The sequence below is a fragment of the Thalassophryne amazonica genome, chromosome 2, assembly GCF_902500255.1.
Source record: "Thalassophryne amazonica chromosome 2, fThaAma1.1, whole genome shotgun sequence".
Taxonomy (NCBI): domain Eukaryota; kingdom Metazoa; phylum Chordata; class Actinopteri; order Batrachoidiformes; family Batrachoididae; genus Thalassophryne; species Thalassophryne amazonica.
In genome coordinates, this window is record NC_047104.1 from 152,021,181 (window position 1) to 152,041,995 (window position 20,815).

At 41.2% G+C, this 20,815-nt stretch overlaps 1 protein-coding gene across 1 annotated transcript in view; it reads right to left on the reverse strand.

Moving 5' to 3' along the window:
* Positions 1–20,815, reverse strand: part of nav2a (neuron navigator 2a) — a 331,375-nt gene that overhangs the window by 200,032 nt on the left and 110,528 nt on the right. Inside the window, 2 exon segments of the mRNA XM_034163924.1 lie at positions 4,480–4,568; positions 8,198–8,320. Coding sequence (XP_034019815.1) covers positions 4,480–4,568; positions 8,198–8,320 — 212 coding nt within the window.

The following is a 20,815-nucleotide window of genomic DNA, read 5'->3' on the forward strand; positions in this document are numbered from 1 at the left end:
GGCTTCAATTAAAAATCAGTAAAAATATTTGTGTTTTTAAAAATTTTTGAAAAAATATATATACATAACTACACTGGGATAGTTTGTGTTGATGGTGTAGATACAGTTGATGTAAGTTCGATAATGTTGCATTTTTTATCAAGTCTGTGACGGATAATGTCAAATAAAACCAGCACTCAGAGCGTAAACCTCCACCAACCCATGAATCTTCAACTACAGCCGGATCCAGACTAATCTGCAGTTGTATAACTGACATGGGCTCCAAGACTTTTGTTTTCAATATACAGTTAGGTCCATAAGTATTTGGACTATTTGGTCTTCGTTCACCACCACAATGGAGTTAAAAGAAACAATCAAGATGCTTTTGTAGCGTCGACATTTACTTTAAAACAGGAGGATTAACAAAAATGTCACATTACCCACACATACACACACATGAGGTCTGTCCATAAAGTATTGTACCTTTTTATTTTTTTTAAAACTATATGGATTTGATTCATATGTTTTCACATCAGACATGCTTGAACTCTCGTGCGCATGTGTGAGTTTTTCCACGCCTGTCGGTGACATCATTCGCCTGTGAGCACGCCTTGTGGGAGGAGTGGTCCCGCCCCCTCGTCGGATTTTCATTGTCTGGAAATGGCGGAATGATTTGGGGGTTTTTTCCATCAGAATTTTTTCTGAAGCTGTTAGAGACTGGCACCTGGAAACCATTCGAAAAATTTATCTGGCTTTCGGTGAAAATTTTACGGGCTTCACAGAGAATAAGGACTGGTAGTACAGCTTTAAGGACCCCTTTAAGGACGCTCAGCGTGCCGCGCTCCGAGCTGGATACGAGACCGTCGTGTGCACTTTTTCTAGTTATCACAAGAGCTGGACATCAGCCATTTTCCGGCAGATTTCACTTTTAACAAGAGATTTTGTCATGGAAAGCCGCACGGAGGCTTCGCGCGTCACGACCGATTCGCTTTGCAAGCGAGACAAAGGAACACCTCCGTTTCGGCGTGTCAGAGGACAAGTTTGGACATGTCTATCTCGGCTTTCAATGCTTACCAGTCCAGTAAGTATCAGTGAAATTGTGGAGAGCTGGACCACTCCTCCCACAAGGCGTGCTCACAGGCGAATGACGTCACCGACAGGCGTGGAAAAACTCACGCATGCGCATGAGGGTTCAAGCTTGTCTGATGTGAAAACATATGAATCAAATCCATATAGTTTAAAAAAAAAATAAAACGGTACGGTACTTTATGGACAGACCTCATATATATATATATATATATATATATATATATATATATATATATTTACAGGGTGAACTCAAAAGCACTCCTTGGTTCCAAATATTTATAATGCCAAAAGTTACATGAATAATTTTACAATTCTGAAGATGAAGAATCTGTAAGAGAACAAAACTGGATGAGTTTCTGCAACTGTAGACACCAAAATAAATACAATTATTCACGTAACTTTTGATATTATAAATATTTGGAACCAAGGAGTGTTTGAGTTCACCCTGTATGTACACACACACACACACATATATATATATATATATATATATATATATATATATATATATATATATATGTGTGTATATATATATATATATATATATATATATATATATATATATATATGTGCACACACACAGACACTTTTTTTTGTGTGGACCCAACTCCCTGCTGAAGCCTTTGTCTACCTCATTTTGTAGCCCGTTCATTTATTCTTCCAACCTCTTCCATTAATTCTTCAGTCCATCTTCATACCAACCCTTTTTCCTTCCCCCACAACATTTTCTTTCTTTTTGCTTCCATCCTTCTCTCTGTTTCTCTTCGCTGTTTGAGCGTCATTTATTTCTGCCTGTCAATTAGCAAGAAGCCAAATCCTTTTCCAGTGACAGGACAAAGAGCGCTGCAGCTTCTCACCGAATCACTCACACTGATATCAAACAGTCACGAACTCTCACCGTTAATCTTCTCGCATCTCCAAATGACCAATACGACAGCCAGCGGGAACTCCCGCTCTCACTCTGTCTGTGCAACAGCCAGAATCAAGCTGTCATTTATTGCTTCGCTCTTTACAGTGCATCTAGAAAGTATTCACTGCACTTCACTTTTTCCACATTTTGTTATTGCAGCCTTATTTCAAAATGGAAACATGGAAAAAGTTTTTTTTTAATTGTTGCAAATTCATTAAAAATAAAAACCTAAGAAATCACACGTACATAAGTATTCACAGCCTTTGCTCAATACTTTGTTGATGCACCTTTGGCAGCAATTACAGACTCACGTTTTCTTGAATATGATGCCACAAGCTTGGTGCACCTATCTTTGGTCAGTTTGGTCCATTCGTCTTTGCAGCACCTCTCAAGCTCCATCATGTTGGATGGGGAGCATCGGTGCACAGACATTTTCAGATCTCTCCAGAGATGTTCAATCAGATTCAGGTCTGGGCTCTGGCTGGGCCACTCAGGGACATTCACAGAGTTGTCCTGAAGTCACTCCTTTGATATCTTGGCTATGTGCTTAGGGCCATTGAGCTGCTGAGAGGTGAACCGTCGCCCCAGTCTGAGGTCAAGAGCGCTCTGGAGCAGGTTTTCATCCAGGATGTCTCTGTACATTGCTGCATTCATCTTTCCCTCAATCCTGACTAGTCTCCCAGTTCCTGCTGCTGAAAAACATCCCCACAGCATGATGCTGCCACCACCATGCTTCACTGTAGGGATGGTGCCTGGTTTCCTCCAAACATGACGCCAAAGAGTTCAATCTTTGTCTCATCAGAACAGAGATTTTTGTTTCTCATGGTCTGAGAGTCCTTCATGTGCTTTTTGGCAAACTCCAGGCATGCTGCCATGTGTCTTTTACTAAGGAGTGGCTTCCGTATGGCCACTCTACCACACATATTTCTGCAGAGATGGTTGTCCTTCTCTTCTCTCTCCACAGAGAAGTGCTGGAGCTCTGAAAGAGTGACCATCGGGTTCTTGGTCAGTTCCCTGACTAAGGCCCGTCTCCCCTGATCACTCAGTTTAGACGGACTGCCAGCTCTAGGAAGAGTCATGGTGGATCTGAACTTCTTCCATTTATGGATGATGGAGGCCACTGTGTTCACTGGCACCTTCAAAGCAGCAGAAATGTTTCTGTACCCTTCCCCAGATTTGTGCCTCGAGACAATCCTGTCTCTGAGGTCTACAGACAATTCTTTTGACTTCATGCTTGGTTTGTGCTCTGACATGCAACTGTGGGACCTTATATGTAGACAGGTGTGTGTCTTTCCAAATCATGTCCAATCAACTGAATTCATCCCAGGTGGACTCCAATTAAGCTGTAGAAACATCTTAAGGATGATCAGTGGAAACAGGATGCACCTGATCTTAATTTTTGAGCTTCATGGAAAAGGCTGTGAATACTTAGGTACATGTGATTTCTTAGTTTGTTTTTTAATAAATTTGCAAAATTCTCAAAAAACTAGGGTATTAATAAAGAAATTCGTAGGGTTGTTTGTTTTGTCTCCCTGGCCTTTATGTCTTTTGATGAACTGGTCACGAATAGCGCTCCTATTTCATGGTTTTCATTTAGTTTAAAGACAGTTTCGTATGTGTGCAATATATGGACATGCAGTGTTGCTATAGTAACTCTCGCTGCAGCTGTATCTGTCTCTGTATCTGTACCTGTTGCTGTCGGCTCATAAGTGCCGAACTAACTTCCCTTAGATTTCGGCACATGGCCAACTTGGAGGCATGGATGGTGTTGCTGATAACCTGCTTAAAGGTCCAAAAGATGCCACTTTGTCAATAAAAATAACATTGGCCTCTTTTGTAGCAGGGTAAAAACTTTAGTCGGGTAATGTGAAACTTTAGCAGACGAAGCACTTTGTGCAATGACTGACCAACTTCAAAGATTAATCGACTGAGTTTTGGCAACTAAGCAAGAATAGATAGTAAGTATTAGTAGGTATTGCACATCCCATCCATCAAGAAGTTCACTCCAGGACTCAAACGTTTCTACAAGAGCAAGACCCAAGACACCCTCTATACTATTACCAAGATATAAGAAGAAGACTCAAGTCCAGAAAGGGTTTCATTGTTTTACAGAATCTATTCCCTAATAGACCATGGGGCATTCCACAGAAATATGAAATTTCGTTTGACCCATTACTGAACAAAGATCTGACTCTTGTATCCTCTGATTAATGGTACAAATGTGCCAGAATGCCATTTTTCTGGAAATATTACCTTCACATTAATTAGTAACAGCTGTTTCAAATCTACAGTGTTTGTTTTAATATGACTAGTTCTTAACCCTATAACGCCAAGTATATCATATTTGATACAGGATTTTCTGAGATGTCTGCTTCATCAGTGTGATATTTTCTCCCCAAAAAACCCATCGTATACAATGAGATACTTGTAGTGCACAGACAAACCACCAGAAAAGACAGGTTGCATCAAGGGGAAATGCTCATGTCTTGAACATAGCCTACCTTGCACAGAACTGTGTAGGTGCTTAGACTGTTCAAATTCTGGGGAAAAGCCACAAGAGGACGAAGATGAGTTGGACTCAGACTCGGACCTGGATTCAGGGGAAAGTGATGCCGAATAGACATGAAAAATTTCAATATTTCTGATTTATAGACAGTAACTCTTACAGAGACAGTTGATAAATATAGTTAGAATTTTAGCCACAGGATATTTGAAGTAATTTGTGCTACATTATGGATTTACTGAGTCAAAGGGAAGGTGTTTAATGTCTAATAGAGGAAGTTCACAGATCAGGAGGAAATGAAAGGGGTGAGCTATTTAAAAACACTTTGGTTACCCTGCATGACTAATGGCATGGCATGCACTAATTAACAGATGAATTAATTGAGTGGCATGGCATGATGCATATCAGTATTGTGTGATTCACTTAATAGACATGATACTTAAAAGAGTTAATACACGTACCAAATTTATTTTAAGGAAATATTCAAATTCTTTTAATTGAGTGATTTGGTACTTTAAATATCAATGTATTTTTTTCTCGCCATTTCAGTTTGAATTTAAAGTTCTTGTTCACCATACACATGTACTTTCCAGGCATGTAAAGGGTTAATGTGAAATATGTTTTTTTTTTTTAGGAAGGAAAGAGTATATCACTTTCATTGGATATTCCAAAATTTTCATGAAAAATCAATGACAATTTCATGTTGCACACATTTATCCCATTTTTAAGAATTTTGCTCTTATAGTGCAAGTTTTGGTTTGTGGAGGGTTAATATCCAGTTTTATGACCCAGAAAACATCATTTTTGAATTGAGCACCCCCAAAATACCCAAGGATACCTATTTTCAGGTTGTTTCATTTTTCCCCACAATTAAACAATTTTTAGTGTTTTGCTCTTATATTGTACATTTTGGGGCGTGAAGGGTTAATGTGCACATTTATGACCAAGAAAACATTTTTGAATTTAGCACCCCTAAATTACCTAGGAATACGTGTTTTCAGGTTGTTCGCTCATATGTCAAACGAAACTTCATTTCTAAGCCTCTTTCAAGCTAAGCCCCATGGTCTACGAGGGCTGTCAATAAAGTATAGGTCCTTTTTATTTTTTTCAAAAACTATATGGATTTCATTCATATGTTTTTACGTCAGACATGCTTGAACCCTCGTGCGCATGCGTGAGTTTTTCCACACCTGTCGGTGACGTCATTCGCCTGTGAGCACTCCTTGTGGGAGGAGTCGTCCAGCCCCTCGTCGGAATTCCTTTGTCTGAGAAGTTGCTGAGAGACTGGCGCTTTGTTTGATCAAAATTTTTTCTAAACCTGTGAGACACATCGAAGTGGACACAGTTCGAAAAATTAAGCTGGTTTTCAGTGAAAATTTTAACGGATGATGAGAGATTTTGAGGTGATACTGTCGCTTTAAGGACTTCCCACGGTGCGAGACGTCGTGCAGCGCTCACAGGCAGCGTCGTCAGCCTGTTTCAAGCTGAAAATCTCCACATTTCAGGCTCTATTGATCCAGGACGTCGTGAGAGAACATAGAAGTTTCAGAAGTCGGTTTCAGCATTTTATCCGGATATTCCACTGTTAAAGGAGATTTTTTTAATGAAAGACGTGTGGACGGGTCCGCGCGTCGGGACGCAGCCGGCGCGGTGCGGCGGCACAGGTAAAACACCTCCGTGTTGATAATCATTTGTAAAATCCAGGCGACTTTTGATGGCTTTCAGTGGAGTGAGTATATGAGAAATTGTTTAACAGCTGGACATGTTCCAACTTGTCCTTAAGGCTTCCAACAGAGGTGTTTTTCCTGTGGCGGAGCATCGCAGTGGCTGCGTCCCGACGCGCAGACCCGTCCACACGTCTTTCATTAAAAAAATCTCCTTTAACAGTGGAATATCCGGATAAAATGCTGAAACCGACTTCTTCTGAAACTTCTCTGTTCTCTCACGACGTCCTGGATCAATAGAGCCTGAAATGTGGAGGTTTTCTGTTGTGTGGGCCGCCAGAAGAGGAGGTACTGCTGGCCCACCACCAGAGGGCGCCCTGTCTGGAGTGCGGGCTCCAGGCACCAGAGGGCGCAGCCGCCTCACAGGAGCAGCCAGGGTGACAGCTGTCACGCATCACCTGCAACAGCTGTTACCAATCATCTGATCGGCAGGAGTATATCAGCAGGACGACGTCTCCACCTCTTTGCCGAGATATCGCTCTACCTGGAAGGTAATATTCTCAGCTGACTGCTTGACAGTAACCTTTTGTGATTTTTGTGAGTGATAGCAGACTTTTTCTCCAACGAGAGGTGGAGGTAGCTTCCCTGCCGTGCAGGTTGCTGGGTGCAAACGCGCCCACGTTTAATTGTGTTCTTGTTCCTCGCCAGCAGTACCAGGTCCGACACGCGGAGGCAGTGGCCACCTGGGAGTTCGGGACTTGGCGGCTCCAGTATTCCCGGGGTCTGGTGGCAGAGGAAATCGTGTGGTTCCGGTTCTGCTTTGGACAGGCGTCTCCTATCTTCGAGCCTGCCCACACGACACCTTTGTGAATTGACTCTGGTCTATTGTTGTAATCTGTTGTATTTGTTGTGCACATTCACAACAGTAAAGTGTTGTTATTTGACCTGCTCCATTGTCTGTTCATTTGCGCCCCCTGTTGTGGGTCCGTGTACCTACACTTTCCCAACAGTTTTCAGCTTGAAACAGGCTGACGACGGCGCCTGAGAGCGCTGCGTGACGTCTCGCACCGTGGGAAGTCCTTAAAGCGACAGTATCACCTCAAAATCTCTCATCAGCCGTTAAAATTTTCACTGAAAACCAGCTTAATTTTTCGAACCGTGTCCACTTCGATGTGTCTCACAGGTTTAGAAAAAATTTGATCAAACAAAGCGCCAGTCTCTCAGCAACTTCTCAGACAAAGGAATTCCGACGAGGGGCTGGACAACTCCTCCCACAAGGAGTGCTCACAGGCGAATGACGTCACCGACAGGCGTGGAAAAACTCACGCGTGCGCACGAGGGTTCAAGCATGTCTGACGTAAAAACATATGAATGAAATCCATATAGTTTTTGAAAAAAATAAAAAGGACCGTAACTTTATTGACAGACCTCGTATAAGGCAGAACCAGAGATAACCTCCCGAAATGAGGACCGGTGAACTCAGCTGAGTGCCCATGTCACCAACCTAAGCAAACCATGCAGCATATTCTCCATGACTGGGCCCAAATGTCATCCAACAAGACCTATATGAAGCCAATCAAGAAGCCCTGAATTGGTTGCAGTACTTGCACGACAAGATATGATGATGATGAAAAAGATTTGACTGTTTTATGAAACCAGGCCCAGGGGAGGACTTTTCATAATGTTGGGATATCATTTGAAGCTCAGCAAAATCAATCATTGAGAAATGTAAAGAGTATGACACATTAGTGAGGGAAGCCACCAACAACTCTGAAGCAGGTGCAGTCTTCACTGGCTGTGACTGGAGACAGCATTTGTTCTTTGCTTCACCAGTTACAGCGTCATAGTAGATTGCAACAGAAAAATGTGAAAAAGAAGGCAAAAAACCAAAAGTCAAGTTAAGAAAAAGCAGCACATCCTGAAAAGATCTGAACGTCTGGTAGCTCACTTGGAGCAACATGACACAGATGGCCTCATGTGATACTCCAAACCAGCCAATATCCCTCAGCGACACAAACAGGTCGTAAATAGAACCCGCAGAAGATGACCTACCTGTCGGCGTCTCCCTGTCCCGATGATGCGTTTCTGTGCAGAGTCTCCCTGACGGCAGCCATGCTGTCAGGCAGGCGGTTCAGGCGTCGCGTGTACAAACTCAAACCTCCATCAGTCATATAACTGCAAAATACAAAGAGGATACAGAGGATACATAAAGACTTTGTGTGGTTGACAGTTGAGGTGCTGCTTTAGCATCATTGTCATGTTCATGTTCATGTTCAGAGCAGCAAGTTTCCCAGCGGCGATAAAGCAGTTCTTATGAAAGTATTTTTTTAAGCAAGAAAACCTGAAAGTTCAGCTACAATTTGCCAGAAGGTACATCTGAGATGCAAGCCTGGATTAGATGTTTTGGTGAAAGAAAATCCTCCTCTATATCACTTCATCATGAAGCTGTATAACTGGTGTCACGTGCCCGTGGCTCAGAGGACAGTGACAAGGAGGAGACACAAATGAGAGGATTAGAAAAATAGAAGTATTTATTTACAATAGTTTAAATCAATAAATTAAAAGGTGCAAAAATGTGCCGCTGTGCAAAAAGGTGCTCTGTTACCGGTCGGCGCAACGAGACGTCCTAGAAAGAGAGAGGGAGAGAACCAAAATGAATTAGTTGGGCCCACTTAAATAAGAGACAGGGACACTGGGCCCAGGTGCCCCTGATTATGGGCCCGTCCCACTACAAGACAGCGGGGCCGTCACACTGGAGATACAAAATCCAAAATATACACTGTGCACAATTTCTCCAATCATAGCCAGAGAAGCCTATACACTTTTTCTGGGTTGTCTGGGTGTCTTGGTGGCTTTCCTCACTGCTCTCCTTCTTGCACAGTCACTCAGTTTTTGAGAACTGTCTACTCCACACAGATTTACCATAGAGTGTCATACTGTTTGTATTTCTTCATAACTGATGTAAATAAAGTTTAAGACATATTCAGTGACTTGGAAATGTACATGTATCCATCCCCTGACTTATCTGAAGAAAACTGGCAATAAAACTGATTATTTACAGGTACCATACAAAAGAGGCCCATTACTTATGCAACCCATCATCTTGGCTTTTATATTTTTAATTCATTTACATGACGTTGGAGAGATTTGCTTTGATTTTGAGTTTAAGGAAGATCATTTTAGAATTTTTTATATTGAGAAGCCTGATGTACTTTATGTATGTGAAATAGCAGAAACAAATTAAAATGTGTGAAATACTTTGTTGGGCACTGTAGTTACCCCGGTAACTGCCCCTGGTGTGGAATGAAAAAAGGTTCTTAGACACAGTTTGTTCAATGTGCTGTTCATAACAGGCAAAAAGTTCAAAGAAATTTGCTTAATCTAACAGGATAAATGAGACAATATCACCAAACAGTGTGTCATCATGAATATGAGACGTGCAGCTCCACCGGTTATTTGCCTCTGGTCTACAAAGTGTGACTAACGGCTACAGTCGTTGCTGCACTTTAGTTTGAGACACTTGACATGTAATGACAAGCTCATCTGCCGTTGAGTTGTGCCAAAGCTGGAATGCTGGGCAATGAGGGGCTGAGGATTAAACGGAGGTGCGCCTATAACGGCTGACTTCACTTCATGTCAAAACAGAAAATTATTTTTGATTAATGAGTCGTCACCGTCTGAACCCTCAGACAAACATTCCCATTCAAACTAAAACAACACGGAGAAATTCACCAAAAATATTTAGACGTTGAACACATCTGTAACGGACCTAAATATTGACTGCATTAACCCAAGTGTAAGTTAATGAAATATTTGCTGATTTGAACTCCAGCTCGGGCCCCTCAGCTGGTGAATGGCTTCTGTGTTTGACTGTGAAGATTCGGCTTTTACAGTTAAGTGAGACGAAAAATAAGCTCAAGTAAAGATCAGCCACTAAAAGGCTGTGCGTTATCTTGCTTTGGATCTCAGCGAGGGGGAACACACACACACACACACACACACACACACACACACACACACACACACACACACACACACACACACACACACACACGCACACATTGATATATTGGTGTGCGTGTGTGTACAGAGTGTAGGCTCAGCGCAGTGCTGTTGACAGAGTTCAAACTGAATCATCATCTGAACCTCAGAACAAGCTATGAAACCTCTTCAGATGGTGAACAAGTTGCAGTCTCCATACTGTTTCATGTTCATGCACGGGTGGAATTCAGGTTCAACACTTGAAGGGCAAAAACTGTATTTACTCCATTACATGCCTCCACCCTATTGAACGCTCACCTTGATTTTTTTTTTCAGCACATTGCGTGCAGCGAAATTGTGAATTCCAAAGAGAACAGAGTAAAATGAAAATCAAATTCCTACTTCATTGCCACGACAAAACATAAGCAATCCGCGAAGTTCACAATTTGTATCTAGTGTCCAGGATGGTCACAGTCTTCCTCTGCCAAAGTCTTGGCATCATCTTCACTTTACTCCACATCTGACTTCAAACTTTAAATACCAGCCATTCGAGGCTCAACGTTCTGGTTTCCATGTTGCTTATGCAGCCACAGTGCCTTGTATTTCAGACCCTCCCCTGTCACACGGATGCCTGCCGTTCTCATTTCGTAAAACCATTTTAGCAGCTCCTCTACAATGTCCTCATAAGGCACTTTCACCCAGGCAGCCGTTTTGCTGTTTTGGCCAGGATTGCAAGCTTATCCTTGTTCCTACACCACTCCCAGATGCATTTACTCTCAACTAGAAAAATCTGGGCAGCGTGGTTCTTCTGCTTCTCTTCTACTTCTCTTCTACTTCTTTCACAACTTTTAGCTTGAATGCTCCCGAGTAACAATGTTTGCACGGAGCCATTTTATGTAATTGTGTAGCAGCTACTGCATGCAGAAAAAAACATCCATTTCAAGTCTGTGCTGAGTCTCCAAACATACCGTATGGCTGTACTGTGTACAGCATGCATGCAAGCATGCACACGCAAATGCTCGTCAATAAATGCCCCCTTTTTGAAGATTGCGGCCTCCCTGGGGTTTTAATAGAGTAAATATGGTATCATTTAACCCTCTGGGGCCGACGCTGTTGTATATGATGGCTGAGATCAAGCTTTACTAAATTATGAATAACTTTTTAATGATATGAGATAGAAACTTACTTTTTTGCTGAAAAGTTAACTCCGCGGACTTTCGAGCCAGCCATCAGCCATCTTTGTACTCCTCATAGAAGCTGTATAATGACGTGCACAATGTGAGTGTCCAATCGGAATTGGTTCACTGTCACATGGTTTTCCAAAATCCAATCGTAGGGCAGATTTACCTCACGTGATAAACCAAAGATCATTTTTAGGAGTGATGTGTTACTAGTTATAATAGCGGGATGGAAGGCCAAGGGCAAAAAAACAAATGTTGATGTTTTTTGAATTACATGCATACAAATAAAAGGATATTTATTTGTATGAAAAAATATACAATTGAAATCTGAAATTAAAGGTCAAAATCATAAGTGGACTAGTTTAATCTGCTCCATGCTAATTTGTATAGAATTTAACCATAAATTGGGAAGGAAGACATCTGGTTTAGCAATAAAAAAAAAACCTTCCTGGGATCCTTCAGATTTGTGACCGTGTTGTTTAAGTTTTACAATGTAACTGCCAGTAAACAATCAGCAAACAATTTGTTTCTTTGAAGCAATACAGTTCTGTGTGCTAATGCTCTCTCTCTCTCTCTCTCTCTCTCTCAGACCCCATTCATTGCATACCTCATTTGACCATCTCTCTCACTTTCTTTTCTTTCATGGGTAAATTTATTTTAAATAAAAAATCTATTCTGCTGTCATGTGGTAGAATGACTCTGTTATTTGAAGTTTAGAACATAATTGCTGTGAAACAATCAGAAAATACCGGATGACTTCTCTGATACAGAAACTCTCTGAAACCAGCTTCCACTAACCATTCAGCAGTTGACAGATATGGAAATGGGATATTAAACAGGCAAAACTGAACTACTTATTTCAATTAATCTGGTCCACCAAATTTCACCAGATGTAAAAGGGTTTGTCCTCATTATGTGCTGTTTTAACTGCATGATTTACAAGTTGGAAGCATTCATTGTTTTTGAGTTATGATGTTAACAATCAGAAGTGGATGTACTCACTCATTCATTTATTCACATTCTGTGCAGTTTAATCAATCAATCAATCAATTTTTTTTATATAGCGCCAAATCACAACAAACAGTTGCCCCAAGGCGCTTTATATTGTAAGGCAAGGCCATACAATAATTATGTAAAACCCCAACGGTCAAAACGACCCCCTGTGAGCAAGCACTTGGCTACAGTGGGAAGGAAAAACTCCCTTTTAACAGGAAGAAACCTCCAGCAGAACCAGGCTCAGGGAGGGGCAGTCTTCTGCTGGGACTGGTTGGGGCTGAGGGAGAGAACCAGGAAAAAGACATGCTGTGGAGGGGAGCAGAGATCGATCACTAATGATTAAATGCAGAGTGGTGCATACAGAGCAAAAAGAGAAAGAAACAGTGCATCATGGGAACCCCCCAGCAGTCTACGTCTATAGCAGCATAACTAAGGGATGGTTCAGGGTCACCTGATCCAGCCCTAACTATAAGCTTTAGCAAAAAGGAAAGTTTTAAGCCTAATCTTAAAAGTAGAGAGGGTGTCTGTCTCCCTGATCTGAATTGGGAGCTGGTTCCACAGGAGAGGAGCCTGAAAGCTGAAGGCTCTGCCTCCCATTCTACTCTTACAAACCCTAGGAACTACAAGTAAGCCTGCAGTCTGAGAGCGAAGCGCTCTATTGGGGTGATATGGTACTACGAGGTCCCTAAGATAAGATGGGACCTGATTATTCAAAACCTTATAAGTAAGAAGAAGAATTTTAAATTCTATTCTAGAATTAACAGGAAGCCAATGAAGAGAGGCCAATATGGGTGAGATATGCTCTCTCCTTCTAGTCCCCGTCAGTACTCTAGCTGCAGCATTTTGAATTAACTGAAGGCTTTTTAGGGAACTTTTAGGACAACCTGATAATAATGAATTACAATAGTCCAGCCTAGAGGAAATAAATGCATGAATTAGTTTTTCAGCATCACTCTGAGACAAGACCTTTCTGATTTTAGAGATATTGCGTAAATGCAAAAAAGCAGTCCTACATATTTGTTTAATATGCGCTTTGAATGACATATCCTGATCAAAAATGACTCCAAGATTTCTCACAGTATTACTAGAGGTCAGGGTAATGCCATCCACAGTAAGGATCTGGTTAGACACCATGTTTCTAAGATTTGTGGGCCAAGTACAATAACTTCAGTTTTATCTGAGTTTAAAAGCAGGAAATTAGAGGTCATCCATGTCTTTATGTCTGTAAGACAATCCTGCAGTTTAGCTAATTGGTGTGTGTCGTCTGGCTTCATGGATAGATAAAGCTGGGTATCATCTGCGTAACAATGAAAATTTAAGCAATACCGTCTAATAATACTGCCTAAGGGAAGCATATATAAAGTGAATAAAATTGGTCCTAGCACAGAACCTTGTGGAACTCCATAATTAACTTTAGTCTGTGAAGAAGATTCCCCATTTACATGAACAAATTGTAATCTATTAGACAAATATGATTCAAACCACCGCAGCGCAGTGCCTTTAATACCTATGGCATGCTCTAATCTCTGTAATAAAATTTTATGGTCAACAGTATCAAAAGCAGCACTGAGGTCTAACAGAACAAGCACAGAGATGAGTCCACTGTCCGAGGCCATAAGAAGATCATTTGTAACCTTCACTAATGCTGTTTCTGTACTATGATGAATTCTAAAACCTGACTGAAACTCTTCAAATAGACCATTCCTCTGCAGATGATCAGTTAGCTGTTTTACAACTACCCTTTCAAGAATTTTTGAGAGAAAAGGAAGGTTGGAGATTGGCCTATAATTAGCTAAGATAACTGGGTCAAGTGATGGCTTTTTAAGTAATGGTTTAATTACTGCCACCTTAAAAGCCTGTGGTACATAGCCAACTAACAAAGATAGATTGATCATATTTAAGATCGAAGCATTAAATAATGGTAGGGCTTCCTTGAGCAGCCTGGTAGGAATGGGGTCTAATAAACATGTTGATGGTTTGGATGAAGTAACTAATGAAAATAACTCAGACAGAACAATCGGAGAGAAAGAGTCTAACCAAATACCGGCATCACTGAAAGCAGCCAAAGATAACGATACGTCTTTGGGATGGTTATGAGTAATTTTTTCTCTAATAGTTAAAATTTTGTTAGCAAAGAAAGTCATGAACTCATTACTAGTTAAAGTTAATGGAATACTCAGCTCAATAGAGCTCTGACTCTTTGTCAGCCTGGCTACAGTGCTGAAAAGAAACCTGGGGTTGTTCTTATTTTCTTCAATTAGTGATGAGTAGAAAGATGTCCTAGCTTTACGGAGGGCTTTTTTATAGAGGGTACGTGGCTAATATATAAGTAGAATGTGCAGCCACGAGTGACTTTAATAATTACAGAATGAAATTTATGTTATTTAGTATCCTGCAATTTATAATAAAATGATGTATATTTAATCAGCTTTTTACACGTATTTTGTTAGTGAGTGTCCATCGAACTCTTGTAATATACACATTAGTAAAATTACTCTCCCCTCTCAAAAATGCTTGAAAATTAATTTATTTTATTTAATGAAGTAAAACAAAAAGAAAGATGTTTATATTTTGTTGAAATTGGAATGTTTGGAGTTCTCAAATTAGGTGTTCTTTTGACATATGGATGAAGAACATAGTAGCACACCCTACATTTCGTGTGTGTGTGTTCTGAACCTGCTTAGTCCTGTTCAGGGTCACAGGTGTGCTGGAGCCTATCCATAAGGACACAAATAATACTTATAATAATAATAATCACACCTGTCCTGGCTTCCCTTCACTGGCTCCCTGTGAGTCTAAGAGCAGACTTCAGGTTTTGTTCTTCGTTCTCGTACCCTGCGGTTGCTGGATGCGGAGCTCCTGTGTGTGCCAAGGTTTAAAAAGAAGTCAGCAGGTTTTAGAGCCTTTTCCTTGTTTCTACCTTGTGGAACAGCCTGAATGTTGGGATTTGAAAGACAACTTCCATTGACTCTTTTAAGATTAGTCTTAAAACTTATTATTATTTAATATTCTAATCCAGTTTCATTTCCGCAAATCTGATTGGTTAATCGTGTGAGATTTTCAGAACATAAAATATCATGTCGGCGGTGGCAAAATATTTAACCGTTTCACATTTGATGTATTACTCCTCGTTGCTACGCAGATGTCAATAATGGCGCTGTCAGCTGAGGGCGAGAGAAACTAGTGCAGCGACGACGATGCAGAAATGGGTAAATGTAATCTGTCATACGAATTGATGTGGATTCTGATACAGAATTACTCAATGCAGTTGACATGATGGAGAAATCTGGGGGTCTGCTCACAGAATCTCCAGTTTGGCATGAAGACGCTGTTGCTATGGTATTCGCTGACTGAACTAATTACAGAACAATAAACCATGCAAACAATGGAATTGGATTAAAATAGGAATAACCCCCTTGTGTCTGATGATTTACTGATGTTAATGCTGGATTACGGATGCTGGATTAATCCAGCATTCCCTAATTGCCTATCATTAGTTTTATGGTATTAACTCATTTTAATTATTTTGTTTGCACAAAACTGTTTTATGGATTTAAGCGCTTTTACTCTATGACAAGAGGATCTTTATTTAATCTTGTTCTGGAGCTATGTTCTTTGTTGACTTTTTTTTTATTTAAAGTGCTTTATAAATGCATTATTATTGTTATTATTATTATTATTATTATTATTATTATAAATAACAATAATAATAGTAAATAATAATAATAATAATAATAATAATAATAGTACATGGATTGCACTTTTGTATCCGATACAAAAGGTCAGTAATTTACAATGAAGTCTCACATTTGCACAAATAGACACACACACACACACAGAGACACAGATGTAGGGTGCCGCCATGCAAGGTGCCAGTTGCATACAGGGAACAGCTTCGGGATTGATGACTCTGCTCAAGAACCGGTCTCACTCTATGTACCTGAAATGCTCGGGTTTCTATTCTGTTCAATTTTACTGAGTTGAAAATTGAACCAACATTTTTGGAGACAAATTTTTGTCAGAACTGTAACTGAAAAATTCAACAGTAATGAAACAACCTGAGAGTGCAAACAACAGAATAAAGGAAGGAAACACTCTGATTGGTAAAAAAAAAATACTACAATGAAAAAGGGGAGAATTGATTGGAGAAGTAAAGCAGAGTTTGCTTTGTTGACACAAGGGCTTGTTCTGTGGTGGACTTTCACGATAAGACAACAGAAAACAGACAATACAAGAATTTGGACATCCTCCTTTGTCACCGAGGGAGTATTCGCTGTCCGTCAGGAAGCAACGCCACCTTAAAGACGACCCGAGACTGACAGACAACCTGCTTGACTAACAAGCACCTGAAGCTCTCTGTCATGTGGAAGTCTGTTAACCTGTAACCTCCTGCAGAGACAATGTGTCCAAACAGGCACATTCATGGGTTCAAACTGTGCCGCCAGGTGAGGTTGGCACACAACCGTGCCAACATCAGATGCAAAACTTCTCCCATCAAGCAATCAGCAGAGATATTAGACTGAGAAACAAATCCTGATGCCAGATAACCACCACAAGTTGAGGTGGTGCACTGAATAAACAATGGGCTCCTGATGTCAGACGTACCTTTCTGCCTCAAACATGGCAACACGCTGAGTCAAAAGCAAAACAAGTCCAGGTGAGCTGCGATAACAATCTCTCCCTTTCCAGGTCGTCCGGTTGAGTGAGCGTTATCAGGTCTGAACGTGTGCGTGAGATCATCAGGTGATCAGTGGCGTCAGTGATCTGCCCAAGTACAGGCTGAACGTGTGGCGGATCCTCAGTGTAGGAATGCTGCCTGTCTCCTCACATCCACACTCACCCACCCCCCCAACACACACACACACGTGCACACGCACACACACTCCACCCTGCCCCGCCCCCTCCAGTGCTAGAGGTTGGGTCTGTCTGAAAAAAAATCATAAGGAGGGAGGGCAGATCAGGCGATGTACCCTCAGGCTGAGGAGGAGGTTGTGGTGGTGGGGAGATGCTTCCTCGTCTCCACGGCCGAGAGAAGCTAAAAGGCAACAGAGACCGCGGTGGAAAATAAATCAACTGTCAATTTGTCTGCGTAGTCAGTGATCTCTTTAACTCAGTTAAAATGAGAAGGACACTAATTACATTTGCATTCATGCATTTGGTGGATGGTTTTAGCAAAAATAAAATTACAACTGAAGGAAAAAAAAAATACACATTTGGGATAAATCTGGAGGGGAAAAAAATCAACCAGAAGCATGGGGGGAAAAGTAATTTCAGCTCTATAAGACATAAGCACTATAAGTAGACTCAAAAAGACTCAGAGGAATAGTCTGATGGACTCGGACTACAAATCAGACTGGGGTTTGAGTCCAGGAGCCTCATGTACAAAGGCTGCATACGCACAAAAATGTGACGTACGTCTAACGTTCAGCTGTATCAAAAGTGAAATGACCGTGGAAATGTGCAGAGCGTCACGCAAAAATCCTGGCTGGCGTACGCGCGTTTCTAAAGTTCCACTTTGGACATGTAGAGGTGATGCTGGGAAACGTTAGTGTGAAAACAAGAAGACGTCACAGTGATGTGCACATGAGAGACACACTTATGAACAATTAGCACACCCACGTGCTTTCAATCATATGGGTGGATATAAAAGCATGCACAGAGTGATGAGGAAAATGGCACTAACAGTGGCTGCGTTAGTGTTGTTCGAACACATTGCAAATGGTGCAATTCGAGGTGAGCGTGTATTCAGGGAACGCGAGGATTTACTTGCAAATGACGATAACTGGCTCATAAGCCGATTTCGATAACCAAGGCCACTGTTACTGGAGTTGTGCGTAGAACTCCGGACGACCCAGAGCACAATACAGCGAGGAGCCAGGGGTTGTCTGTGCCACACAGGTGCTGACCACGCTGGGCTTCCAGGTAACAGGGGCATTCCAGCGTGAGCTGGCCGATCGGTCAGGAATGTGCCAGTCAATCTTGACCCGAGCCATGCCAGCTGTGTGGAATCATCCGAGTGTCATCCAGGTACATCATATTCCAGCATGAAAATGCATTTAACAGCAAGAGCTGGCGTCGCAGACCAAGCGGCCCCCCCTCTAAAAATTGGTCCGCCCTGCCTTCACTGCGCATGCGTCATTTCGGACCACAACAGCACGTCTGAGACGGACTCTCTACACCCAAAGCGATCAACTGGATTAATGGGATTATTAACCATCAGATGACAAGGTAAACTGGTAAACTAACGCTTAGCCTAGGCTCATGAGTCATACATCACACTGACAGTGTGAGGAAACCTGGAGTAATTTTTGATCCTACATTGTCCTTTGACCTCCACATTAGAGATATTATGAGGACTGCTTTCTTCCACCTGCGAAATATAGCAAAGATTCGCCCCATACTGTCTATGGCTGATGCTGAGGCCCTGATTCATGCCTTCGTTTCTTCTAGATTAGACTACTGCAATGTTCTATTTTCTGGTTTAACACAGTCCAGCGTTAGGGGTCTCCAGTTGGTTAAAAATGCTGCTGGCAGACTTTTGACAGGAAGCAGAAAGTTTGATGACATTACACCCATTTTGGCGTCTCTTCACTGGCTTCCTGCTGCTGTGAGAAAAGATTTTAAGGTTCTGTTACTAGTCTAAAAAATTGTTCACGGATTAGCCCCCCCCCCACGACTTAGCATTCTCGGGGTGCAGGACTACTTGTGTCCATAGCGTGAATAAAAAGTCTGATTCTGTAGAGACTTTCACGTCCAGACTTAAGACACACTTATTTTCCCTTTCGTATGGCTAGCATACTGACATAGTATGCTACTATGCTTTTTACCCTTTTAACCCTCTGGGGCCGACGCGTCGTATACGACGGCTAAGACCAAGCTTTACTAAATTATAAATAATTTTTTAATGATATGAGATAGAAACTTACTTTTTTTTTTGCTGAAAAGTTAACTCTGCGGACTTTCGAGCCAGCCATCGTCCATCTTTGTACTCCTCATAGAAGCTGTGTGATGACGTGCGCAATGTGAGTGTCCAATCGAAATTGGTTCACCGTCACATGGTTTTCCAAAATCCAATTGTAGGGCAGATTCACCTCACGTGAAAAGCCAAAGATCATTTTCAGGAGTGACATGTTACTAGTTGGCCCGTTTGAATAGCCCCCTGGGTGCTCCAATGAGTACATCCAGTGCGCCCTGCGCCATTACGCACAGTGATCAGTGAAAGCACATGGAGAGCCTCTGATGACAATCTCACATGCTTAAACAAAGAGTGTGTAACTATCAGGATTGCTCCACTAGTTTGCATGTGAATGTTACTGGATAATTATGTTGCTTTCTCTGCGTAAAGCACTGTTTACCATATCAATGGACAACAAAACACATAGACCATTTTGTATATATTGTTCAAAATGTGCATTTGTGTTTATTGTTTGAACCTTTTTGTTGTTCAGTCTTTCACACAAGACCTCAAATTACCTTTATAAAGTGTCAAAACAGTTGTTTATTATAGTTTTCTGTGTATTCTGAATAAATGTGTGGAAAAGTATTTTTTCGCTTGCCTATTTTTGATTGTAAACCTTTATTACATTTATAAAACACAACAAAAACATATATATTCTGAAAGCACAGGTTGTCCTGAAAAAAAAAGAGACATAAAACTTGATTGTGGGATGCAGGGAGAGCTGTTAATAGCAATAATAAAACATTTATGCCAGGCGAGTGAACTGTCCAAAAAATGCCCTCGGACCCCAGAGGGTTAAATTCATTTTATTATTTAAAGGGAGCATGCCGTGGCCTCAGTTTTATCTACATTTTGGGTGTTTTAGTGAAGCTTAGGACTTGTAGCCGGCAATCACCTTAATATTTCTTCTGTTTTTCTTGTTGCTAAATGCTGACAAATTATACTGTATTTGTTGTCTTTCTGATGCTTGATTCTCTTTTTTCTCTCTGTTTCAGGTGCAGCTCCATCCAGAAATTGGTTGTGGGTGTTTTCTTCTGCAGGTATTTACAGGTATTATCATCTGGGCTTTTATATTTTTAATTCATTTATATCAAGTTGTAGAGATTTACTTTCAGTTTGAGTCTACAGAAGATAATTTTACAAATTTTTATTTTTTTGTATTTTTTGTGTTTTTATATTTGAAGTGACATAAACAAATTATAATGTGTGAAATACCAAGTGTTTGAAGGCCAATGCATACTGTAAAATTACTCTTCAGAGAGCTCCTTATCTGGTAGATAGTTGGTCGCTGGCATCAGTCTGCACTCCAATGAGCACTGCTCTATTTACCATTTAAAGACAACTAAAGAACGGAAGAATAGTGGAACTGAGAGAGCGTGCACGGCTGTTAATACCAGCTCTGCCTTCTGGGTAAACATCCCACATCTGTGTGGAAGAACCAGTTATTGGATGTTAACAGGCGTGCGATGGCAGGTAACCGCTAAATGCCTGGAGGGCGTACATAGAGAAGTCTACTTTAAATGGTTAAACTGCAGGCTCCTCCCACTCAACACA